The 26,454-nt window shown below is 48.3% G+C and overlaps 1 protein-coding gene across 4 annotated transcripts in view; it reads right to left on the reverse strand.

The window, feature by feature from the left end:
* The window catches only part of ZFHX3 (zinc finger homeobox 3), a 266,361-nt gene that overhangs the window by 146,518 nt on the left and 93,389 nt on the right, over positions 1-26,454 (reverse strand). For all 4 annotated transcript variants that reach the window (XR_013444232.1, XM_036073293.2, XM_078063027.1 and 1 more), the window contains exon 2: positions 3,693-6,448. Coding sequence is in view for 3 of the 4 variants with exons in the window: in XM_036073293.2 (XP_035929186.2) it covers positions 3,693-6,402 (2,710 nt within the window). In the remaining variant the exon portion in view is untranslated. The remainder of the gene's footprint in view (positions 1-3,692; positions 6,449-26,454) is intronic.

Below are 26,454 nucleotides of genomic sequence, written 5' to 3' on the forward strand. Positions count from 1 at the left end.
CCATTCCCGAGCCGAACGCTGAACACTGGCTTGTTTTCCGCCTCGCCCGCAAACACATGCGCACGTGAGCTACTATGTCCTTCCTGCCCCTCCCCAACTGATACTCAGATTTGACCTTTTACATATGGTTGGGCTGAGGTTATTTTTTTTTTTTTAATGACTGATTACAATCCAAGTTAGTGGCTAATCAAATAAAAGATTTTTTTTTTTAATGATTTTCTTACTTATGCTACATGAGGCACCTCTGAGAGACGATCCGTTACAGGTTCTACTGAGCAGTCTGGCTGTGTTCGAAGCCTGTGGACAAGCTAGCAAGCCACAGAAATCTTTTGCACGTGCATTCCAGAAGGCTCAGGAAGCTTTCTGCTTGTCTTCTCCTTTGCCATCTCCCCTGATGAGAGGAGCCATAACTAAGATATTCTTTTTAGAACAAGGGAAAAAAAAAAAAAAAAGAAAGAAAAATAGGAGGGAAAAAAAAGCCTAAAAGCTCCATCCCTTAATGGGGACGAAGGCCAGGTAGCAGCCATGAAACACACACGGCGTTCAGTCAAAGCGGAGACTGCCCAGAGGGTAAGACAAGGAGCAAACATATATTTGTTTCTGATGCCAACCACCTGAAGCATCAAATCTTCCCCACTTTTTAAATTTAACCTCAGCACATCAATATTGCTCTAAAGAGAAATTCAGCTGTCACTTGTGGGATGCCTGAGTAAAAATGAGAAATCCTCCGGACGCACAGAGGAAGTCCCTATCCCCATTCCAAGCTCTTGAAATGCAAATCGAAGACCGACACAGAGAAGCAGTGGAATGAAGGTAAGAGGCAAGCCAAAACACCCTCCAGGAATGGTACCTTGGAGGAACAAACCCAAGGCTTCGAATCCTATAAATCTGTAGAGCCAGAAGGAACTAATTCAGCCCCCCAAGCAGTGAAGGAACCTCACCCCATGCAGAGGAAGTTAGGAAGAGAGCCCCGGTAAGTGAGAACTCAGCACGGGTTTACTCTTGAGCTACACTGGAGAGATCACCTCGTCGGCGAGGGGGCCCCCACGTCTAACACTAGAATTCACACCCTGGCACAAAAGTCTGCGTATCAGCACGTCGTCAGAGAGGCACGTGGGTTAAAAGACACCTTCTAGACTCCAAGGCAGAAGCAGAGGACCGTCCCCCAAATCTGTGGCCAGTCGGCTCCCTGGGAAACATGCAGGTGCCTCGCAAGCGACCTGACTGGCGATGCCGTGCTCAACTTTATCGTCTAAAGGGATGTCTGGAAGGATATTTCCGAAGGCCTCCAGCCTAGTATCTTATCTACAAATGGCAGCACATCCACCCAGACCAGACCCAAGGGTGTTGACCCTCTCCTTGGAGCCCTCCAGAAAGAAAGCATCCCCGGAATCAGCACCTGCTTGGTATCACAAAAGAGAAGGTTCTGTCGAAGGAAGTGTGACAACAGTAACTTTGTCGGCCGAAGTGTATTTCACAAAAATGTTTCTCCCCCTGCAGAGCCCAGTCATACCTAATTAACACCTAGAGCCTTTTCACAAATGGCCTCATGAAAGATCGGTAGGGTTGCAGACCGAACTGAATGTTACCGCCCTTTCACATTTGCATATGTAACGTCACACGAGTACACTCTAAGCCTTTGGGCATGCGCTCCCGTACCCACACCCACTCAGACTTCCAGGATAAAGTACTTGTGACTCTCCATCTCAGCAGCTCTGTGGCCTACGGTGGGCGCTGGAGGTTTCCAGAGACTCAACCTGGCTGATAAGCAGTAACCCTGAAAATTCAAGGGCCTTTGCTTGGCTGACCTGGAGAAGGTCCTTGGAAGGAAAAGCTCTGTTCTCTTTAAAAAATAAAGTATGGATCTGCTATGTACGTCCAGAACACAGGGATCCATTCTTCTATCTCTTTTGCACCTGCCATATGCCCGTAATGCATGATGCCCTGCAGACTCACAGACACTTGTATAAAAAGCACGATATTTTTTTACCGCTTAATTCAAGCCTTAGTCAGAATTACTGGTTTTCAAGGTAATTAGAAAGATCTCACTTTGACCCAGTATGAACCCATCCGTTTTCTGTGTCTTCATTCCATTTACATTATATTTGATTTACTCCAAGATCTGCCTCCAAGATTTTAAATCTCCAGATGAGAAAACCCCAATTCCCATAGGCTTAACAAAAAAAAAAAAAAAAAAAAGTCTTACAGTATGATGCCATCCCTTGGTGTGTATCCCCTATGGTTCACTCTGGGGACAAATAAGATGATTGATCCCTGTGCATCCATTATTAACCAGTTGGTAAAACATCTTCAAATCGTTTGGTAATAAAGGATCCACAGGTCAATATTACAAAATAGAAAACAAGATTAAAGTAGCAAGGATTCAAATTTAAATGCATAGCAGGAAAAACAAATTAAACGCTATGAAATATAACTCATCAGCAGCAATTAGCACTAGAACACCACACAAAGACATGCTAACTGGTGAGGCTTGGCCCCTGGCATTAACCTAAACCATGCCAGAATAAAGGTACTTGATCACGCTTTGTTGCCGAGAACAACTTATTCTCAGGTCAGGAAGGGACTACTGTTTGATTCAGGCCACTGCCACCGGTCCCACGAGATTGGCAGGGTCGGGGGGACAGAGACCAGGCAGTGCCTGTCGGAGGCACAGGGGGGTGGGGGCAGGAACGACCCAACCATCACACTGGTCCTCGTGAAACTGATTCGTACCTTTTCTTGCCACAGAGGCTCTCCCCCGAAAGTGATCCTGATTCTTTTCATGCAAAGACTCATGGTTTTTGGCATCCAAATCCTATCCTCTTGATCCCATTCTAGGTCTATGAAGCCAGTTGGTTAGACCTGCTGCCCGGACACAGCCAACTCACCTTCTCTAACATGGGTGGTTTTTTCATGGTAAGAAAGGCTCTGTTAACCAGCATCTAACGGATATTAAAACTTTGCTTTCTCTAATGTACAATTTTAGAATTTATTCGTTCTTCATCTAGCACACCACTCCTTACGGTGCCCCAGGGCAATTTAATTCCCAACTATACTTATCACTGACAACTCACGCAAAACAGGAAAGAAAAGGAACGGGTCTCTTTCATCAAGATCCTCACGAATACACTGGACAAAGAACTTTGAGAAACCTATCTGGATGGCTCCCTGCTCAGCGCAGAACCAGCCTTTGGTTATTTGAATAAGGTACGCTACGGTTTCCAGTTGCTCTTATGGAGACGACTGTCCCTATTTAAAACTTGAGCTGCAAGTTTCCTGTAAGTTACAGCAAATATTTAGCGGAACCCAAAAGTTTCAGATAGCTGTGGCGATTTTTCAAACTGAGAAAGGGACGAAGAAAGAGAGGATGGGAAGAGAAAGGAAAGTGGACCAGATGCCAAACACCAGAGGCAACACTGAAATTTTCATCCCAGCCTGTGGAGCCGGAATATAATCGTGGGTCTGCTGAATGCATACGATCCTCCACATGCACACGAGAAGGGGTGCTTGAGAAAAATATCTGATGGCCAGACACTCAAGTTCACACAAAACCAGTCTTGAGAAAATCACAAGCAGAGCCGAATCCACGGGACTTGACAGAATCAACTGGATCAACAGGACCTCGGTCTACTCTCACTGCTCCCCCGTTAAACTCAAGCCATCAGAACACACAAACACGCAGTCAGCCTCACCTAGAGCAGGCGTCACGGTGGCCATGGGCCCGGTGGGATCCAGCTGGAATCCGCTCATCATGAACTGGGCGTCCGAGGCGGTGCTGTCCATCTTCAGGTTGGGCAGGTTCATGTTCTGGGCCAGGTAGTACTGGTAGAGCTCGGCCTCGGCGGGCGAGGGCAGGCTGCCCAGGCCCAGATGTCGGCTGTGCTGGATCTGGGTCATGTTCTGCTGCAGGAGCATCATGTTGTGCATGTGCTTCTCGCTGGTCATGTGGATGCGCAGGTTCCTGGCCACGTTGGTCTCGTAATCGCACACCTCGCACCGCCAGGTGGGTTTGGTTTTTGGTTTGGTGGGCGAGGGGGCCCCGCAGGAGCTGCCGATGTTGGCCGCCGCGGCCGCCGCCGCTGCCGCCGCGGCCGCCGCCCCGGCCGAGTGGCTGAACACCTGCTCCCCCCCTCCGTTCTGCAGGTTCTGCATGTTGTTGAGATGCTTGTCGGACTGCATATGAATACTGAGGTTGCCTTTGGTAGTTGTGGAGTAGTTACACACCTCACAGCGGAAAGGCTTGTAACCACACGTGTAGCTCTCACCTCGCGCCAACCGCGGGTGGGGCTGCCCGCTTTTGCAGTAGACACAGGAGCCCCCCGGCTCCGGGTGCTTCTCCTTCATGTGTGCCTCCAGGGTCTGCTGGTATTTATAATGCCAGTTGCACTTGGGGCACTTAAGTGTCTTACATGAGTTACGAGAATGCATCATGGTCATGTGGCCGCCCAGCGAGCGGGAGGAGCCCAGGACCGTGTCGCATTTGGGGCACTCCACGCCGCTCCCCGAGGGGCATTCCCCAACCCCCAGCTCGCAGAGGGAGCCAGCGTGCTGGTGATGGGGGACAAAGCCCCCATCGTCGCCCTCTGTGCTTTCATTTGGTTCCGGTACTGTGGCATTGTCTTTATTGGCACTTTCGTCAGCGAAGTCCAGCCTCCTGCCGCCCTCTGCCACACTGGCCCTGACACCCTCACTGTTAAAGCTTAAACGACTCCTCCTGTCCGCACCATCAAAGACAACAAAGGAAGAAGCAGAATTAGAACTAGTAGAAGCTGCGCCCCTCGACAGGGTCTGGAGCACATTAGGCATTAAGGGGGAGTTAGAAATGCTTTGGTTTGAGAGAGCAAGGTCCTTTTTGCTGCTGCCTGCCGCGGCCCCAGACTCCTCGTGGGGCCTGTCCTCCAGATCGTCGTCCAACTCGCTTGGAAAGAGTCCTTTGCAACCCTCGTCCTCCTCCTCCTCCTCTTCCTCATCTTCCTCCTCCTCCTCCTCCTCCGCCTCTTCTTCCTCCTCTTCCTCCTCCGCCTCCTCCTCGGCTGGCTCTGCTTTCTCGGAGAAGCAATCTGGATCGCCCACGTCTTGCTTCTCTCCTGCGGCTACCCCAGAGTCCTTGCCCTCTGAGGATTTGGTAGGACTGGAGGCCAGAGGCCCCAGGGGGACTGAGGTAATGGGGGTCTTCAGGACCGAGCTGGTGAGCCCGCCAAGGTTCAAGAGGGTGCTGGGGGTCAAGATGCCAGCCTGGGGCTGCTCGGGGCCCGCGGCAGAGCCGGCTGGGAGAGCCTCCTCCCCTTCCATTCGAATGCCACTAAATTTACCATAAAAACTGTGTCCGGGGCCTATGAGGTTAGCTGTGGAAACTAAAGGGTGTTGAAAGTTTTTGTTTTTTGGTTCCAAAAAACTTACAAGGGGTTCCTTGTCTTTGCCAATCCCTTGGATGATAGCGGAGATGTTCTTATTGCTAAGAATTTTCCGCTCATCTTCACTCAGGGTCATTCGATGGTCGTGCACCGCGTGGGTCACAAACGAACGGACGTACCCGAAGGAGAGTTTGCACAAGAAACACATCAGGATGGGCTTCCTCTTGCCGTAGAGCACGAAGCCATCGAATTTGGACAGGTCCACATTGTTGGGAACATCTTTGGATACGCAGGAGCTTTTGGCGGAGCCGTCGCTGTTCAGGTAATCCTTGTTGCTTTTGTGTCGCACGTCAAAAACGCGGAAGCTGTGCAGGACGGGGCTGAGCCCCGTCAGGGCTGAGGTATTCGGGAAAGCCTGGTCTGGGCCCTCAAACCATTTCCCGAAGGATGAGGCTATGTGGAAAGTGTTGATGATCTGTGGGTAGACTGGTGCAGCACAAGAAGGGTCCCCCTGTTTGCCCCCCGCCCCGGGGAGAGAGTTCAGGAAGAGCGAAGGGAGAGGCCCGCTGCCGCTGCCACAGGTGCCCCCGCTTTGGGTCAGCTGGCTCAGGCTCTCGACAATGTAGGCCGAGCCATCGGGCTGGTAGACGATCTCCCCAGCCAGGTTCTCCACATCACTCTCCTCGTCCCCCTCCTCACTGGTGTCGCTCCCGCTCTCCTCTCTCAGGGGGAGCGGGGGGCGCGCGCTGGGGCAGTGGTGCTCCATGTAGGTCTGTAAGCTGGCGAAGGAGGCCGAGCACTCGTCGCAGCTGACCTCCTTGCCGGCGGGCTCGGCGGCGGGGCCGGCCGGGGCGGTGCCCTCCGCGAGGCGTTCATTGAAGGGGGCCCTCAGGCTGTCCAGGGGCCCGTGGTTCTCGCTTGTGGACTGCTCCATGCTACTGGGTTTGTCGGGGAGGTGGGTGCTGTTGAGTTCAGTCCATTGCTGGTGCTGAGGGATACCGCACCCATTGTCCTTCCCCGAGACGACAGGCGAGTCACAGCCTTCCATGGTAAGGCCTGCGTGGAGCTTTCATTGCACCCAGTACGGATCGGACCTGAAGAGCGGAGGCAAGGGGGGAGAGGAGGGAGAGAGGGGGAAGAGAGAGAGAAAGGAAAGAGGTTAGGAGGGCCGAGGCTAGGTCCCGCACAGAGCACTCTAACAGGCTTCTGTCCACACCCACAACAGAGACCGCAAGGGCAGCGGGGACCCCAGCGATCTCCCCACGCCGTCCAACGAACGCACAGAAGGCGGCTGGCACCGGGGTCTTTAAGGCCAGGGTCTGTGGCAGGAGTGGGGAGCACAGGGAGGGGGGCACACAGGAGACTCCCTCTTGGTCTTCGGACTGTCGGCTGCTCTACCCCCTGGAGGCCAGTTTGAATTTCCGTTCTTTGCAAGCACAGCGTTCGAGTCACGGCCGGGCTACGAGCCACAGCAGAAGAGGAAGATCGCGTCACCTCGCCGGGCTGCGCCGAGGACACAGAGTGGCGGCCCTACTGCACACAGATGGCCAACACCAAGTCCGTGCTGACCGACCGCACTGTCCATGGGCCAAGGGAACACCAGGGACGGATGGACGAGAGGAGGAAGATTTTGTACCCCCAGAAAAAGGACGGTAAGCCCGTGTGGGGACACGCTCGCTGATCTGGAGGTGAAGCTGCTGCCATTGCTCTTACTGGCCGAATGTCTAGTTTGAGGAGCTCAAAGGAAAGTGACTGAGGGCTGCACGGCTCAGAGAGCAAGTCCGCAGGGCACACACAGGCTCTACCAGCCCTCAGCGGGGCCTGTGGCTACATTCATCCTCTCCGGCTCCGGGAAGCACCATCCCATTTGACAAGCAGTAAAACTGAGGAGCTAACTGTAAGAACAGGCCCAGGGCCGCCCTGACACTGTGAACCAGAAGGCAGATCTCCAAAATCCCACCTCCTCCCCACAACCCACAGAACACCCTTGCTCGCGAGTGAGCTGGCTTCAGACTACGACTGTGACAGCACACAATCTCAGCCCGAGGTAGCTGGGAAGACTCTCGACTGGTCGGCTCCCCCTCCAGCAGCGTCGATCCTGCCCTGTCTGGATGGAGCCCAGTCACCACTGGTGTGGTGGTTTCTGCTGTCAGGGATCTTAGCGGCAAGCCGAGACGGCAGCTGGGCTCGGCCAGCCCCCGTTCCACACCTGCCTCGTAGTTATTAGTAGCTGCTGGAGCAGCTGTCCTTCAGCCCTGGGGCTTTTCCGTTTCGTACTCCAAAGCGCCACTGAGCTGAATCTGCCCCCTGAGACTTCACCTCCCTGGGGAGGGAGGCTTCAGGCCACCCGCCACCTCTCTTGTTCCTGTGGTCACATCATCACAGGGGCATTCCTTCCATCCCGGCATGGATCCTAAGGCAACTCAGACTCTTGCACGGCCCTGATTGTTCGGCTGCAAAGCCCAGGCTGCCCTCCCCCCCCCCCCATACACGCCTCCTTCCTGGAGAACACTTGTTTGCTTCTCCACCCAACATCTCATTCATACACATCGGATGAAGGTTTTGGCTGGGTTTGGTCTCTCTTTTCCCCCACCCTACCCCCATCTTCCCACTCCTTTTTTCATTTCTTGATTCTTGACTGCACAGTGAGCCAACAGCTCCCCCTCGGGAAAAGACAGGGAAGGCAGGTTTACCAGAAGTCTCCAGAAAAATAACTTTTTGGAAGAATGCGTCCTCTGTTTTGTTCAAAACACACACACACACACACACACACACACACACACACACACACACCCCATCTCTCAAGCTTATAACCTCTAACTCCGTTACAACAAAGTTCCCTGTGCCTTAGAAAAGACACAGTGATTTTAAACGAAGATGACTACACTAAACCAAACCAAACAGCAAATGCAATGGGACTTCAGAAGGCTTAGCTGGGATACAGGTGAGAATCCAGGGTGGCTCTTCTTAAGGATGCGCCTGATTGGCTGGACGACATCTGATTGACAGCTCGGGCCAAAAAGGTTGGCAGGCCTGAAGGGGCGGGAGGGTTAACAGCCCGATTGTAAAATCAATGTCATAAATGCTTGGTAAGTTACAGGAACATGCTGGAAGGGGAGGCCACGATTGATAAAGGAGAACAGCTTTGATGCTTCACTAGGGACTTGAGTATCGACAGCAAAGCCAATCTCCTCTCCAGCCTAGGCTAGGCCAGAGAAACCTGCAAGCGTTTACCAATTAATTGGTGGGCTTTTCTTGCTCTGCTCTCCCCTACCTCCTCCTCCTCCACAAACCATTCAGCTAAATGACTGGGACTTTTAGAAACTCACCTAACTTTGTTTTCTATAGCCAAGCAAAAGGTGTCAAGAAAGGATGACACTGTGGCCACCTCCAAAAGCCAGATGACCCCATGGTGGTGACACTTGCCCCACGAGAGAGGCCACGTGGGATACCACTCATTCACAAGGAGTGAGGACAGCCCGTTAAGACACCAGTGGCCAAGAAGGATCCCACTTCACGATCCATGCTCTGGGCTTCCTTTCAATGCATGCTGGCCACGACAAGCAGAAACTTTTATAACCATGCTCAACAAAGTGTGGCTCAGGGACAAGTAGCATCGTTCTTCACCAGCGAGCCTGCGTAACACAGACCCTTGGGCCCCACTCCAGATCAGAATCTGCATTTTCACATGATACCCTGGGGACTGGCACTAAAGCTTGAGACGCCTTCACCAGATTAGCATCTTTTCCATGCTCTGTGCCTGGACTGCCGGGAACCAGGCGGAGGCAGTCTTGGATTCCCCCGCGGGTCCCAGAGAGGTGTAGGGATGGGGTGGACCAGAAGGGACCTGAGGACAGAGATGAAGCAATCTCTTAAACCTGCCCAATCCTTCAGCTCAAGGACCTCAGGCTATCCAGAACTCTCCCACCCAGCCGGCTGTCCCTCTCGCTCTGTTTATCAGCCAGTCAATAAGAAAAAGGTAGTTCTTACTTAAGGAGGCAGAAGTCAACTCGGCAGGTCGATCAGCACTCTGTCTGTAAACATGGTTTCCCGTAAAATCAATGATCTTCAGTTATAGAGGGCAGCCTGGGAACCCAGCGGGTCCCCACGCTCTCACACACAGCCCCCCCAGCAGCTCTGTTCAGACCCCCCAACCCCCAGCCCTGGCTCTGCTTCCCCTTCCTCGTCCTTCGCTCACGCCAGGGCCAGCTCACACATCACAAACCCACAACCCTTTCTGCGGCCTGCTTCTCTTCTGCTGCTTATGACCCCAAATTCCCTTATAAACACAGACACATTCTACTCACGACGCCGCCCCCCCGCAATACTGTACTCAACATGGTTTTGGCGTTTATGTGCAGCGTTTTAAGAATTATGTTAAACTTCAGAAGAGCACATCTTTCCAGTAAGACAGTCAAAGGGAAGATACAGGAACAATCCAGATCTCTCCCATTCATGCTCTCTGCTTAGGGTTTAAATCTGCCACTTGAGAAGTCATCTTGTACAGAAAAGTTCCAACATCTTCATCAAGAGCCCTCACCCTCGCCCCTCCCAAGTTACAATTCCCTTGGAACCTACCTGTAAAGCCCCCTGCATCTTTGCTAACGGCAGTCTTTATTTTCCAAAGATTTTTCAAAATGATAAAACTCCGTATTACACTGGGCCCCGCCACCAATGAAGTCGTTCATCTCCCTCTTTCGACTGAGAAGATGTGAAAGGACAGTTTTGTTACATTCCTTTAAGGAGACGGGGCTGGGTCTAACGCAACAGTTACTGGGAAGCTGGGGGGGGGGGGGGCGGGCAGGATACAGTTATTAAGGAGGGGAGGGGGTTCCTGCTGTTGCTCCAGCACCCAGAGAATTAAACATGAACAGTCACACTGTGTAATTTTAAATTGTTAATTAGCACAGGGTTAATTAGGCGGTCCTTTCATAAGAGGCTGTTTGGCAGAAAACCAAGAAAAGAAACAAAGGGGAAGAAAAGAAAAACAGAATCCAGACTGCGAGAAACTGTTGCCTCCGTGAGTAACGCACACGGCTGTCGCCTCCGTCAGTAACCCACGCGGCATCGCCAGAGAGAAGTGACCCAGCAGGCGCGCCATTCTCCAGAAGCAACCTGCTCTGCTGGAGGGCAAGTCAGGGGGAGCACCATTTTCCTGAAGGCAATCAGGCAAGAGGTCTCAAAAGCCTCAAAAAATGCACATGCCCTTTGACTCAGCAATTCCCCCATTCGAGGAAATCACCCAAGATACACACAGAGATACAACATTATTCACCACAACATTTTTAACAGGAAAAAAAATTGAAATAATCTGGCAAAACAAGGGGCTCTCCGAATAAATTACAGTGCATAGAGTTCCACAAGACATTATAAAACATCACTGTTTAAAGAAACTACTTACAGGCATGGGAAAATGATCACATGGGATGCTAACTGAATAATGCATATATAGGTCTGCATATGGAAATACATGAGATTTGTATCAGAACTTTTAAAATGGTAATTGCTAGGGGATGAGGTTATGGGCAACTTCATTTCGTCCTTGGTGCCTTTCTTTCCCGAAGCTTTTTAAAATGAGAACCATCCTGAGGGAAGTCATCCCTCCTTGAATTAGGCATCACGTTAAGTCCTGCAGGGACTACACCACCTTCCTAGCCACGGTGTGAGATGGGTATCACTTATATCCCCATTTTAAAGACGGGAAAACTGAGGTTGTGCAAGTTATACAGCCTAAAATCTAAAACCCTAAGCTGACTGTGCAGTCTGTGTTCTGAGCCACTCTACAGCATTCTTTTTTTTTTTTTTTCTTTTTTCAAGATCATATTTATTTGACACACACACACACACACAGAGAGCATAAGCAGGGGGAGCGGCAGGCAGAGGCTGCGGGAGAAGCAGGCTCCCCACTGAGCGGACAGCCCGACGTGGGACTCGATCCCAGGACCCCGGGATCATGACCTGAGCTGAAGGCAGATGCTTAACCAACTGAGCCACCCAGGCGCCTGACATTTTTCTTTAATGTCTGTTTCTCAAAGAGAACTTCAGAACACCCTTATATCTGACATTCAAATTCAATCTTTATGGACCTGGGGACTGTTCTAAGATCCTGGGAATCCAGGACTGCCATGTAAAAACCACATGCCCGTTCACACACATACCCCTCTCTAGGAGTGGTAGGGGAAGGAGAGTTACTTGGAGGTCTTCACACGGGAGAAGGGGTAACGAGAGTGGGGGCAGGTGTTCCAAGGAGTTGAATGGTAGGCCCATTACCCTGATTTTTTTTTTTTTAAGAAAAAAAGGAGGATTCCGAGTCCATAAACCAAAAAATGTATTCATTCATTCATTCCTTCCATATTTACTTTGCACCTACTATGTGTCAGATGCTAGGGAATCAATGATAAACAGATCTTAGTGTATATTCTTGCTGGGGAGAGACCACAAAGAAAGAGAAAGTTAAGTGACGAAAAGCACTCAGAAATAATATAAAGCAAGAGAAGAGGAAAGAATTATGTGTGTGCACATCCTTTTGGATAAAGTGATAACTAGATTTAAAAAGACATGTTGTATATTATACAGTGCAAGTTTCCCACAGTTTTAGAACAGAGTCAACAACTGCCGAATTAAAAAAAAAAAAAGGAGGTCCTGAGAAATTAGCAATTAGCTGTTAGGTTCAGTAAGAACATTCACATAAAATCAACTGAAAAATAGCTGCACTTAGATTCAATGATCTGAGAAATGCATTAGAGAGGACTTCTTGATTTTAATAAGGTATCCCAAAGTTTATCATCTCTTCATATCCATAGCAAAATGTCTTTGAGATAATAAAGTCTGGCTGATTTTATGGCTGGAAGAGGCAATTGCCTCAAGTATCCTCTCAAAGGTCAGTGCATCTAGCGGCATGCCTCAACCTTCTGTCTTGTCCCGGGTTCCCTTCACTTACATCAACAGCTTAAGGGACAAGACCAAGCACACACAAACAGTATGTGAAGTACATAAAGCTAAGAGGACTAACTCCTGTGCCAGACGGTGGCATCAAGACTCAAAATAAGATCTCAGCTGGTGGGAACAACAGGCGCAAAGAAACAAGACGAAGTTCTGAAAGACTGAGTATGAAGCCCCATATTTAAAGCTCAGGCAATCAGTAAAACCAAGAGAGACTGGAAGAGACTTGGATTAACAAGAGTTCACGCAAAGAATACTTGGGGGTGTCACTTCACTACAAAGCACAATGTTGACATGGCAGCCAAAGAGAGAAATAGGACCTCCAGGCTACAGGACCACACCACAGCTGTGGAAACTCAGCAGGGTTCACATCCCCATCCTTTTCGCTCTCTGCATGAAGAATGTCATGATCCACTCAGGAGAATCCTGTAAGAGCCTGGTCTTACAGAGCAGAGCGTGGTCACATGGCTGCCCAGCAGCAGTTCGGGAGAGCAGAAGAGACAACTCCCATTGTAGGGCAAGGCGATGACGCTCAGCTACGCCTGCTACAGCAAGGAGGATTAGTTACATGTGTTCTACCGAGCTTCAAGGTTTAACTACGAGTCATGAGGGAACCTGAACAGGAATTCAAGTTCGGTTTCATAGAAAAGAAAGTCTTTCTCAAGATTTTCAAAGCTCTCAGATGGAATGTGGACTCTGTGAAATACTGCACTCCCCAGGTTCAGGAATGGAGGAGGGGATTTTGCTGTAGCCAAAGGGTCCCATCGGCAGCCTCCCAGGCCCATGAAAGGTGAAGACGCCTGGGTTATCAAGTGGGTTCCTCAGTCAACTTTAACCTCCTTCTCTGTGATCCCATAATAGCACTTTGCATATGGAAACACACTGTAATTCTTGCATTATCACACTGCTCTAATTATCCATTAGCTGGTCTATCTCTGCCTCAAAGCTGTTCCACGTCTCATTCATCTGTCTTCTCCACCTCCAAGATGTCATATATGCTTAATAAAACTGTAGGGAAAATTAAGGTACTGGGAGAAATGAGAATAGTTGAAGAGGGGGAAAAAAAAGATGATCCCTGAAGACGGTCTGTTTCTTTTCCTCTTAGTTGAAGAAACATCCTTTCTCCACCAAATGGAACTAAGGCTCCTTGAAGAAACAGCCAATACTTGAGCCTGGAGCATCTTTGTGAGCCAGAACATAAGGAAGTGCTCGAAGAATGAAGAGAGTGTGCTAAAAAGGACAGAGGAGCTGGCTGCAGGGTCCCCCACTTGCTCAAACTGGGACAATGTGAGCAAGAAAATTACATGAGAGTAAAGGTTTACGACCCAATGTATAAAATAAGAATCCATAATTACAGACTTTTCATAAATTAAAAAAAAAATGTGGGATTAGGGAAAGTTCTTCCTTCGAACAGAAATGCAACTAATAAATGCAGAGGGAATTATGGGGTTAGAAAATCACCATTTGGGAACCATCATAATAATAACTCATTCAAGCAAGAATCAATGGATGCTAAAACTGGTGGATGAAAGTTTGAAGAGTAACAGGATATTTACACAGTCTCAAAGTATCTCCCCACAAGATACTTATTAATTACAGAAGGAAAAACAATAACTTTACAGTGGAGAAACCTGGCAGACACCACCTTCACCACATGATCAAAGTTAACATCACCAGGAATGAGGCAGACATCATGTGCCTCCCGAGAGGATACACCGAGAAGAACACAACATCCCTTCCCTGACATTCCTGCCAAAAATGCAAAACCTGAATCTAATCATGAGGGAACATCAGACAAATCCAAATTGAGGACAGTCTACAAAATGTCCCATGCGCTTCAGTTATGTCAGTGTCATGAAACGGAAAGACTGAAGAGCTGTTTCAGATTAAAGGAGTTAAAGAGACATGACAAACGAACCTAACACATAATCTGGAATTTTTTTCCCCATAAAGGGCACAATTGGGGCAATTGGCAAAATCTGAATAAGGTCTGTAGGTCAGATAATTGTCGTAGGTGACTGTTAATTTTCTAATTTTGATAACTATGGTGTGGTGATACACCTTTTCCTTTTCCAGGAAGAACACACTGATATATTTAGAGATGATGTTTCAGTTTTCAAGTGGCTTAGGAAAAATCAGTAAGAGCGTGTGTGTGTTCAGACACACATATGTACATATAGACAGAATAGGAGATAATGTTAACATGAGGTCTGACTGAAGGGTATACGAGAAATCTATGTTCTATTATTACAACTCTCCTGTACATCTAAAATTATGTCAAAACAAGGAGGAAAAAAAGTAACTGTCCAGTGCAAGACTCTCCATATTGAACCACAAAATTACACGTGAACAGCCAACCCACCCTGATCCCCATATCTTTATTTTCCTGTAAAATTCATTGTTGGCACAGCTTCAGGAAAGAAACAGGCTGCTACGCTGGACAGGGAGGTGTAGACAGAAAGACACAGAAAGTGGGCTTCTCTTCCCCTAGATGAGTGGTTCTAGACAGAGCTCTCTAGTTGGAGAAGACAAATGACCTTTCTAGCTTGGGCAGAATTTCAAGTACCACACATCGAAAGACATTTACCCAAGACATCCACGATCCTGGATCAGGGCAGATTTCCCTAACTTGGTGAATGCGGTTCTAAATATAAGGACAAGAGCAGGAACTGTAAAAAGAAAAGAACCCCAGCAACCTACAGAGGGTGAGCACTGCTACCTCTAGACTAAAACATATTAGAGAGAAAACACATGGCAATGAGTAAACCATCCCCACATCTCCCCGCCCCCAAAAACACTCAAAGGCAACCCAGATTCTGAGATAAGTAGGAAACTCATTCAAGGGGCAAAGAAATAATACCCTCATCTGTTTAGCTTAGAATCCACTGAAGAACCATATCCAATCCCATTCTATGCTTTCTACAATAACTGTATTTGTAATATTGCTACTGAGTCAAAGTCAGTAAGTGTGAAAGCATAAAAAGGTGAGATTCCATCGGCTTGGTAGCAATTCCCCTGAAGAATTATTCTGTAACTATGGCAAAGTCAGGGAATACACACATGCTTGAACAGGTCCCTCGTGTTGCAGGGGGCCCATGGCCTGGAAGGCCCAGAGAGTCGCCCAGGCCCTGGGCTTCATGTCTTGCTAATGAGTGCATCTGTGCTCTTTCCAGCGTGAACATAAATCAGCCTGGAAGTGAAAACTGCTAGCTCAGTCCATTCTGCAGGGAATCCACAACTACCGCGATATTCTGGTTGCAGTCGAGTCATGGAGGGGAGGAAGAGGGTGTTGCAAGATCCGGAGCAGAGCCAGGCAAGGAACCCAGTCTGTGTGTGTTGGAAAAAATGAGCTGCTATTTGAGGAACCCAATTTCTTACCAACTATGTGGATACACACATGGTTCGACAAGGACCAAAGCCACGAATACAGTTAAAAAAAAAAAAAAAAAAAAAAAAAAGGCAAAACTACCCAACTATTACTTAGGCTTGTTCTGAAAAAGTATCTGGGGCAATTCAACCAGTTATTCAAGTAACTGCATCCCAGCACTTAGGTAAGTACCTGCCTACGGCTTTCCACCACGTCCTGAAGACAGACAAGCAGCATCTTTGGCCATCGCTGGCCTGAATGGTTCCCTCTTGACCTCGATTTAAACCAGGAAGCACTGGGGTGCCTGGGTGGCTCAGTCATTAAGCGTCTGCCTTTGGCTCGGGTCATGAGCCCCGCGTCGGGCTCCCTGCTCAGCGGGAAGCCTGCTTCTCCCTCTCCCACTCCCCCTGCTTGTGTTCCCTCTCTTGCTGTGTCTCTCTCTGTCAAATAAATAAATAAAATCTTTAAAAATAAATAAATAAATAAACCAGGAAGCACTGAGCCCCTTCCCAGATGTAAAGCAGCATCTCCTTTCACCAAACACAGCAGCTGCCCTACTCCCCTACCTCATCAACCGCCCCTCCTACCTCGCAGGTGCACAATTCACCCAGCCCATCCTTCCCCATCCCCTGCCGCCTTCCCAGCTAAATGGGATACCTTCCCACACTGACTGTAACCAACTACTTCAGTGTTTTCTTTGCCAGCACCCAGAACTTTTTGTCTCTTCCCAATTTCCTCAAAACCCCCCTCAAAAGATCCTATTTCTGATCTCTCAGTTCTTGCTGCTCGGCTGCCGAGCAAAAGCTTGAAGAGGATGTAAAAATGTGCCATCTGGGCCCATTACGGTTTCAATCTGGCATCTCATGATGTTAAATTTATTTTAAATAATTTCTCCTGATTAAAGTAGTATGAGTTCATTACCCAAAAAAAAAAAAAAAAAATGAATATGTGCAGAAAGACTCACTAGCTAAAATAAAAATCACCTATAATTCCACCAGCCAGAGAGTCACTGGCAGGCAAGATAGTTTTTAGGGTTTTTTTCTCCTTCTGCATGTCTAGAGATGCAGATCTTCTTCACCAACCTCAGACCGCACCATTCCTTAAGTGAGCCGCCCTTTTAACTTCATCTAGCATGAAAGTTTTCCATGACATTAAATATTCTTTGGAAGTCAGAATTAATGGCTACAGAGATACTGCATCCTTTGGACATAGCATAAATCCACTAAATTCTATTACTGGACCTTTAGGCAATTCCTAATTTTGCTGTTAATGCTGCAATACACTCTTGTAAATCTTTGTAGCTATGTTAACAAAATAACTGACATAAATAAGTAACAGCTCCAATGCTACCCACTTAGTAGGGACAGGCATGGTTCTAAGCACTTTTAAAATATATATCGTTTCATTTGATCCTTGCAATGACCCATTTTACAGATGAGGGAGCTGAGGCTTAGGTTAAGTAACTTATGTAAGTCCCATACTAGCTAAGTCGGTCTTTGAAACTAGGTAAGTCGGTCTTTGAAACTAGGTAAGCCTTCCTTCCTAAAACCTAGGATCTTACCCAGGACATGACATCTCTCTTTCCTTAGGACATACTTCTAAAAGTAGAATTGCTGGCCTAAAAGATAACAATAGGTAAGGTTCTCTGGCATATGCCAATCTAATCTCTAGGAAAGCCCTTCCAACTCATGCTCAATGGCATGTGAGCGTCAATTTCCCTGCCCCTTCATCAATAGTGGGTATTATCTTGTTCAAAAAAAAAAAAAAAAGTCAATTTGGCAGGCAAGAAATGATATCTCATTTTAACTTAGATTTTCTCCTAATAAGACAGGGCCCATCCGCAGATACTTATTAGCAATTCTTATTTCTTCTGTGAATTGCCTGTTAGGTCCGCCGCAGGGGTGTACTGTCCTTTCCTTGATGGTGAGTAAGAGGGCTTTGTAGGATTTTACTGGTGATATCTCCCGCTCAACTCTCTATCACATTCCACTATCCTCGAGCTCCTGGATCAGAGTCTGACCCACTCGCATTGCCAGTTGAGACAACGCTCTGTCCTTCCTTCCAACAATCTGTCCTCGGCTCCTTCAAAGAACTGGACTCTGCCCTCTGCTTCACCTGCCCAGCACCGTCTTCTAGAGCCGGATGAGTCTCTCCTCTGTGAGTTTACAGAGAGGTCGACAGCATTTCTCCAGTTCTGAGTGCAGTGGAAGCCACTGTGGAGCTTAGTGATGATCCACACAGACGCCAGGACCCCTCCCAGAAGGCAGCATCACGGGCTCTCTGGACATCAGCTCAGCTGGGTTAGAAGGCCCTGTGGCTCCAAGATTCCGTCCCCTCTCCAAGGTCACCAACGCCCCCCTCAGAGCAGCCAGGGGCTCCTCTTCTTTCAACGTCTTCAATCTCTCCTGCATTCGGAATGGCCAACCACCCCACCTTGAGACCTCCCCTTCATTTCCCTGACACGCTTCTTTGGCTCTCCTCCTACCTCTCTGATCTCTTCGTTGTCTGCCCCTCTTCCCATTCCTACAGCTCTCCACGGATGTGCTTTCCCACTTATTTGGTAAGACTCCCTATGACTTTAACGCACAGAAACCTTTCCTCTCTGTTCTCCTCCAGTCTTTAACCATTATACTCCCCGCCTCCCCCTTGGCTCTCTGCTCTTATCTCTGTACATCAGCTACCTTAACTACTTCTGTGGTTTCAATTACTGAAATTATGTGTTGACTCCCAAAACAAGAATATCCATTCCTGACTTATCGCTTGCGTATGGGCCTCATACTTTCAGCAGACCACAAGATGTCTCTAAGTGGCCAGCCTTCCATCACTCAACACTCAGCATGGCTCAACACCACTGAACGGAAGTGCCCCTCACTGACCACTCTGGTCTCTCTGGATGGAACTCCTGGTACCATCTTTGATTCCAGAAAACAGAAAGGAAAGATCGGTCTAGCCTTCCCAATGTCATATTCATGCAGTGCCTTTCCCCTGCAAGAGCCAAACGCCAAAATATTCAAACTTACACCCTCCACACTGGTTTTAAAATAGTCTAGAATCTACCCCTATGCGACTACTCAATCATCTCTCTTGCTTCCCTCCAAGAGAAGGGTCTCTCCCCATCATCTCCACATTTTTATGCATTCTTGCCGCTGTCCCTGCAGCCCCAAGCCTTTGGATGTCCTTTCTCTGCCTCAACATTTACCCAAACCTTGGACATCCTTTAAGAAGCTCAAGTTCCACCACACAGGAAGTAAAATCCCCTCTGATCACTCGAGCCCACGAAGACCTGTCTCCTCTCAGTACTACCACAGTAATCACCACCACACTGTCACTAAATTGTCGCTCCTTGTGTCACGTGGGTTGCTTTCAACCCTCCAACTTGACGGAAAGCTGCTTGAGGGCAAAAATCAGCTTGTATTTGCCTTCATCTCTTAGTGCAGTGCTGAGCACGCAGTATGGACAAAAACTTGATGAGCAGCACACTTTTTCCAGGAAACACCATAAGTAACAGTGGAAGTGTGCTGATCTCAACACTGCAGGGAATTAATCACCAAAGACCCAATCATCCTAATTCTGAGGCTCGGGTACAATACTTGAGTACTTTAGTATTCTGTGGTTTATAGTGTCAATTTCCTTTTCCAAAATTACAGAAGGCCTGAGATCTATGGAGGCAGCCTCATTCTGGCTACCTTAAATAGTTGGTCAAGGAAACAGAAATCCAGGAAGCCAAGCAAATCCATAAGTACAATTCTGTTTGGGGCGGTGGGCGGGGGGGGGGGGGGGGAGGCAGGTATGGACCATATACCAGTGATTGCGTACAAGGTTTCTGCCTCATGAGCACTGTTATCAGAGCCATGCTCACTAGTTTAATAGGACGAGGAGTCTACTGGGGTTCTTGAATTCTTACTAGGGAGTTCTCTGTAGAACATTTAATGTGAACAGCAGGACCACCTGTTGTAGCTCAAGGCTGCACACATCCGAGAGAACCCGAACTTGGGCAGATTCTTTGTTAGCACTTGCTGTTTCAGGAAGGAATGCAGGTAGAAGCAGCCTCAGGCCTTGAGCCTCCTTTTATACAGATCTGATCTACGTGGGAACAGATGAACAACATATCACAGCTGCTTTTCTCTGGTCTGGGGCAGCACCTGGAAAACCCTATCCGACTTTCCTGGAGAGAGGAAATCCATGCTCTCCAGTAAGTCCACCACCTGTTGTACCCGGGACGATGGGGAAGGCCGGTACCGGTGAGGCGAGCGGTGGCCTTGAGGAAGCAAAGTCTCCCTCAACTGGCATCTCTGGAATGACTCTTGGAAAGGAGCGTCTTTCCCTCTTAGCAGGAAGAAAGCCACACGGTGGGCTCACCAGCGGCAGTGCACTCTGGCCCAAGGCTCTGGAATTGGCACCATGACAAAACAAACAAGGCTTGCCCTTCGAAGGCTCATGAATGGGGTCACACACACACACACACACACACAGAGGGCCTCTCACCAAGGCCAGCGCAGCAAGTTCTTCAGATCTTCCCTGGCTCATTAGCATAAACGGTCTTTTCAGCAGCTGGGAGCAAGACGCACCACTAACCAGAGCAGGAATGGAAGCTGGAAGGCCCAGCGCCTGCCGGTGGCATGAACAGGGGGTCACCACGCAAAGGTGAAACCACCACAAAGGGTGCTTCGGGAAGGATGTGTCTTGGCTGGATGCCCTCAGATTCCCCTCCAGGTTGTGTTTGCCAAGCGATCCCCCAAATTCGTATTTGGAGGGCACATGTAGACACTGATTCTGCCACAGAAGTCCCCCTCAACGGCTTCCTCTTACTCAGCTGAAGATGTGAGAAGTGCATATTTCCTACTGGGCAGTACTTAAATCCTAGTGGCCTCAGGAGTGATTTCAAATTTCAATTCCCTTCCTTATGGCCAAGTGGAAAAGCAGCAGGAATGGTCATTGGGGCCTTGGAGGACTTCAAGATAGAACTGAAGAGAGGCACAGTCTGTTTGCCCTCTGAGTGTGCTCAAAGCACTTCCAAATTCCAAAGCTTAAAACACAATTGGGTGGATATGAGACCGAATGACATGTCCTACTCTCCACAGCCCCTTCTCCATCCCACGTGGTATTCAGGAAATCCATTATGTGCACTGTTACTTTTAATCGAGAAAAACAGATTGAGACATATTTACCAGTGGCCACTTCAAAGAATGGCCCTGGGAATTCGGCAAAACAACAAAGGAAAACTTCTTCTTCAAGTGCAAGGATCCAAGAGTTCACACTTCCTTAACCCTCCGGAAACCACCCCAAGAACTAAGCGACTGTGGGTAATAATTACACCCTCTCAAACTCAGCAAAAACAAAAACAAAAACAAAAACAAAAGAGGCCCAGATGGTCTGTCTCCTCTCGTTGTTCCAAATGCAAATGCTGCTTTTGGGTCAATGGCTGCTGTGAAGCCTCACCAAGGTCCAGTTAAATAGGCCTTGGATTAATTGTGCTTGAAAGTTTCTTATCCAAGCACTGCTAAGACCGAACAATTGAGTTTGGGAACGAGTGTGGTTACATATTTTTCCTTAATGGCTTCCTGAACACCCTGGTTAGGTCTGATCCCTGGGGGCGAATTGCCAGTTCAAGTCATAAAACGTGATCAATGTAGATCAAGACCCTGTGCTAAGTGTCTGAGAGGAGAGAGGAGAAACGTATTTGTCCAAACACACAAACATATGAAAAATGCATGTTAGCAGAAAGAACTTCGGCTTCCGTTCTGACCAGGCATCACCTCTCCTTTCGCCCCTAGAGCTCTGCTCATCCCGCCGGAACTTTCAGACGGCAGTCCTAACCTTGCACAGTTGTAGAAACTGTTCTTGCCTCTCCACAAGATCCCTATATGAAGCCAGGCTAAGATCAAGCAAATCCAAGCTGGCCAGTTCATGGGCCACAGTAATACAGAGGCTGCTGGGGTTCTGGCCCTAGTGGTCTTCGTTTCAAGCTCCTGTGCTGAAAACATAGCCCCAAAGTCACCCAGTGCTCTAATGATTTTTATGCATTCCGGCAACGTGTATTTACGGAGGCCTACAATATACACAGCATCGCTCCTGGCAAGACAGAGTCCTCGTATTGAGCTTTGCTCTCATTAGGGTCCAGACGTATGAAATAAGAACCTGGACAGTGACAGGATGCTGGGAGGGACAGAGTCGGCCCTTCCCATGGCCACTGGATTCACTGTACCCACACAATTATCTAGGCTATTGCCCCCCGCCGTTCCAGAGTCTTCTGCTCGACCGCCAGAAACTGTCCTTCTACTAACCAGATGTACGCAGTGATGACCTCTGATGTCCACGCCACTGAAAACCACGGTTTGACTACTGCAACACATGGTTTGGCAGGTTGTGCAACTGCCCTGAGACCCTATGGTGCTGGGGACATTGCCGCCCCCGCACTCTGATGTATCCCTACTACACCCCCATAGGACTAATCCCTCGCCCTCAACCCACAAGGAAGTCAGCAATTAAAGGACTAGTAGGGATGTCTGAGATCAGCCGTTTCCCAAGAGCCCAGAATTTTCCCCCACCCTGGCCTGAAGGACATGCGACGTTAACAGCACCAACGAAATGGCTTTCATTCGAGCATTTATTTTCCTCTGATGCTGTCAAGTTGACAAGAGAGGAGATGATCCCATGTCTCCTGGCTCCTCTCAGGTGATCCAACAGGTTTCCCGCACCCTCGCTTGCCCTTTATATTCCCCATCCTGGTTTCTTTGGCCTCGGTTGCTCCTTAGGCTGGACTCCGTGACTTTATAGGCTCCACAGGCTTAAGTGGCAGAATATTCTGGAGGCGGTGTTCAATCTCCCCCGTTGTTACCAAGAGGTGCTGGGGTTGGCGTGTGCCCATGTTCACTGCAATCCACAGGGAGGTGGCCCGGACCAGCTTCCACACGACCAAACAATGCCCTTTCATGGAGCCTCGTGTTCTTGACACGGTACTGGGCGTTTCAGAGACTAATGTGGGGCGGGTTGGCTGGGAGGTGGGGGGGGGGGGGAGTGCGGGGCAAGTCTTGTTCTCAATGGCCTGATAAACTAAAGCATCAAGTCTACAAATTCAAATGAACCAGCTCTGCAAAGCCTATTCACCAACCTTACCTCGGCTTCCAGCTATCTCCCCCCCTCCCACCCCGACCATCTGGTTCCCTGTCTCAGGCCAGTGGGAGAAGCTGCAGTGTCTAGAATTCCTCTGGTGTCTATCTGCGGGCGACTCGGGAGAGAGAAAAAAGCAAATGCAACCCCAGAATATGCCTAGCACACAGCAATTCTACTGGCCTCAGAAGTAGGGCAGGAAAAACCCTTGCCTAATTTTAAATCATCCACATGTAAGAGATGGAGAAACTGTTCAGGGGATGTGAGGGGAAAAAAAAAAAAGAAGGACGAAGAAAAAGGACTAGGAATTTTTTCTTTTCTTTTCCTTTTTTTCTTTTCTTTTCTTTTTTTTTTTTAAGGGAATCTTTCCTAAGCATTAACTACCCAGCCCTTTCTGCCTCTGGGATGGAAAGTGTTACTCAGCTGCAAGGCCTCTTGCTAATTGTGGGTTTTTATTTTTATTTCCTATTACCCTCTCGCACGCCTGATGAGATTATTTTACCGGAACTGACACAGCTGGAAGCAGCGGCCATACGTGGAGCCTCTGAGGAGGTGATGCAATTTCATTTTCATTGATCAGAAATCAGCAGGGCAGTAAGTGATGGGAAATTCCATTAGAAGAAAACTTGCAAGCCATGAGCCTCAACTTCCTCGCCACACCCAGGACCCCCCAGGGGTCTCGCCTTCCTCTGGACTAAGTCCGCACGGAGCAGAGGATGGGAAGTGCTCTCTTCAACATGGCAATGAGAAGATAAAGGCCACGCGGCTGGCTTGGGAGAGCAACAACAGAACTCCTTTAACCAACGAGGGCATCTCAGTTCTTCTCTGTCCATTACAGAGAAGTTTTCCAGGGACCCAGAAGAGGGGCGCTCAAAATCAAGCCCCAGAGTGCCTCAAAACCAATGCTTAAAGGATCCCTTTCCGGGCGCCTGGGTGGCTCAGTTGTTAAGCGTCTGCCTTCGGCTCAGGTCATGGTCCCAGGGTCCTGGGATCGAGCCCCACATTGGGCTCCCTGCTCAGCGGGAAGCCTGCTTCTCCCTCTCCCACTCCCCCTGCTTGTGCTCTCTCTCTCAGTCAAATAAATAAATAAAATCTTAAAAAAAAAAAAAAAGGATCCCTTTCCAAGTGTCAACCAGTAAGAGAAGAGAAAGCCGCTGCACAATAGTTAAATATATCCCCCAACCACCTGTAGACATTTTCCTGAAGGCACCTACCATTTGTGAGTGCTCACTGTGTACCAGGCCCTACCCTCCGTGCCCAGCACGCACAAACTCCGATCCTCCCCTAACACTCCAGGACCAACATCCAGCCCTCTTCTCTCTTGGACAGTAGAGGAGGCAGAGTTCCAGGGAGGTGAGGGAGAGAGCCAGCTGGGACCAATGCCTTCCTGAGGGTTCGCGAGGCTCTTAATCGCAAAGGAAGGCTGAGTGAGACAATCAATGAGAAAACATGCTCACTCACACTTGAGTTTTAAGAGAAGATGCAGCACATCTGATTGTCTAGTCTACTTTCTTCCAGAGATGGCAGTTGACAGATTCTGATTCATCCATCTCCATCATCCCAGACATCCCCACCACAGCCTTATGTCCACGGCTAGAACCAGAAGTGAACTTCGGAATGCACAGAATGGCTACTGTTTTAGCAGTTAAGATGCCCCCATCCCCAGCTGTTGGCCCAGCAAGTATTACTTCACTCACCAAAGACCTATGGAGAAAAAAACAACAACAAAAAAACAAAACAAAACAAAAAACAAAAAACATCAAGGAGCTACTCAGGAAGACAAGTTCTACAAAAAACAAAAACAAAAACCAACAAGCAAAAAAACATTGCTGGCTGAGTGGCTCACCAGCCTTTCTTGGGCTGTTTTGCCATAGGAAACGTGAATTAGAGCAGAACCAGGCCATCATCAACAAAATTAACACTGCTCCAAACAACTCTTTGCCACTAAAATAGGAGACTTTTAAATGCAAAAACGATGACAATAGGTCAAACCAAAATCTATCCGTAAGCTTCTTCTGAGCATCTAACCTGTGGCTCAACAAAACAAACAATACATAAAGAAGGGGCCCCTGGCCTCCATGAGCGCACAAACCAAGTCAGAGTCCTTTATTTATGCTCTTACAAGAATGTACAATACAACATCACAGCCTAAATTGAGGCCAGGGCAAAAGAGGAAAGAAAAAAAAAAAAAAGAGGGGAGGAAAATTTGAGCCAAAAATGAAGCTTGCATGTATGTATACGGCAATAACCAACACACTAAGCAATAAATTTGGCTCTAAACTTTCTAAGTCCAGAAAGGAGAAAAACAAACCAAAACAAAACCATAATAACCTTGTTTTAGGTATAGCACTCACAGTGGCCAAGAGGAAAGAACAAGCCAACTGCTCGCTATATAGTACCAATAAAATCTCAATTACAGAAACCGGGATAAGGACTGGTAGCAAGAGGTGCCTCCACCCCCGTGTCTCTCTGCGGCGGTCGGAATGAGATCGCTGGAGCTGGAGACCATTCAGTCTTATGGCCTCCTCTGATGGACAAGAATAATGACCCCAGAGGGTGCTGGTGGTTTGCCCAAGGTCAGAGAGCTCGTCAGTGGCAGAGTTCTCTGTATCTTCACCCCACACGAACAGTGCTCTTTCCACCACACGTAGCTATTCCCTGGGCTGATTGGGGGGGTTGAAGTGGGGACACATATGGAGCCTAGAGTTGGGGTTCTGGGGTGGGGGGTTACTGTCCCAGGTAAAGAGGCCTGAGAAAAATCAAATACACTACACAGGCCTCCTATGGATACCAATTTTAACAAACCAATTGTAAAAAACCATTCTGGGGACGGCTGGATCATTTTGAAAAGTGATTTGGGATTCGATGATGTTAAGAATTTGTTAATTTTGTTATGTAAACACAACATCATCACCTAACAAGATGATAAAGTCTCATGATATCTTTAATTGGACTTAAAGTCAAAGCCAATGAACAAAATGATTAAACAAATCTAACAAAAAGTGAACTGCTGGGGACGCCTGGGTGGCTCAGCCGGTTAGGCGTCTGCCTTCCGCTCCGGTCATGATCCTGGAGTCCCAAGATTAAGCCCTGCATCTGGCTCCCTGCTCAGCAGGGAGTTTGCTTCTCCCTCTACCCCTCACCCCCCTTATGTTCTCTCTCTCTCTCAAATAAATAAAAATATTTTAAAAATATGTTTTAAAAAAAGTGAACTGTTAAGTCCAGATGATGGGTTCATCCTATTATTCCATTTTTATATAATGCATTTTTTTCTTTACAAGAAGCAAGCTCAGTCTTTAACCAGTTCAGGAGCAACTTCTGAAGAGAGCACAGCACTGGCCAGAACCAAGCTTCTCAGTACCGAGTTGACAAGTTCATGGCCAGCTAAGCCTTTTTCCAAAGAAATATGGGTTCTCCTTCCTTTAGATGAGCTGATCTCTATATCTTGCTTTCAAAACTCACCATCTGCTGACCCCACCCCTACTCTTAACCCTTGGAAGGTACCAAGCACTACCAAGCCGCTACCGGAAGAGACTGCTTGCATCACACTGTGGGCTCGGTCCCCGACACGTTTGTATGTGGTAACTATCCCTATCATCACTGAGCAGAATGGGCCCCCTTTCACAGCCTCAGATAACGTAAGAGCTCAGAGCCAAACTCTGGTTAAGAAAACCACATCCA

This window comes from Halichoerus grypus, chromosome 15 (genome assembly GCF_964656455.1).
Source record: "Halichoerus grypus chromosome 15, mHalGry1.hap1.1, whole genome shotgun sequence".
In the NCBI taxonomy this organism is placed as follows: Eukaryota; Metazoa; Chordata; class Mammalia; order Carnivora; family Phocidae; genus Halichoerus; species Halichoerus grypus.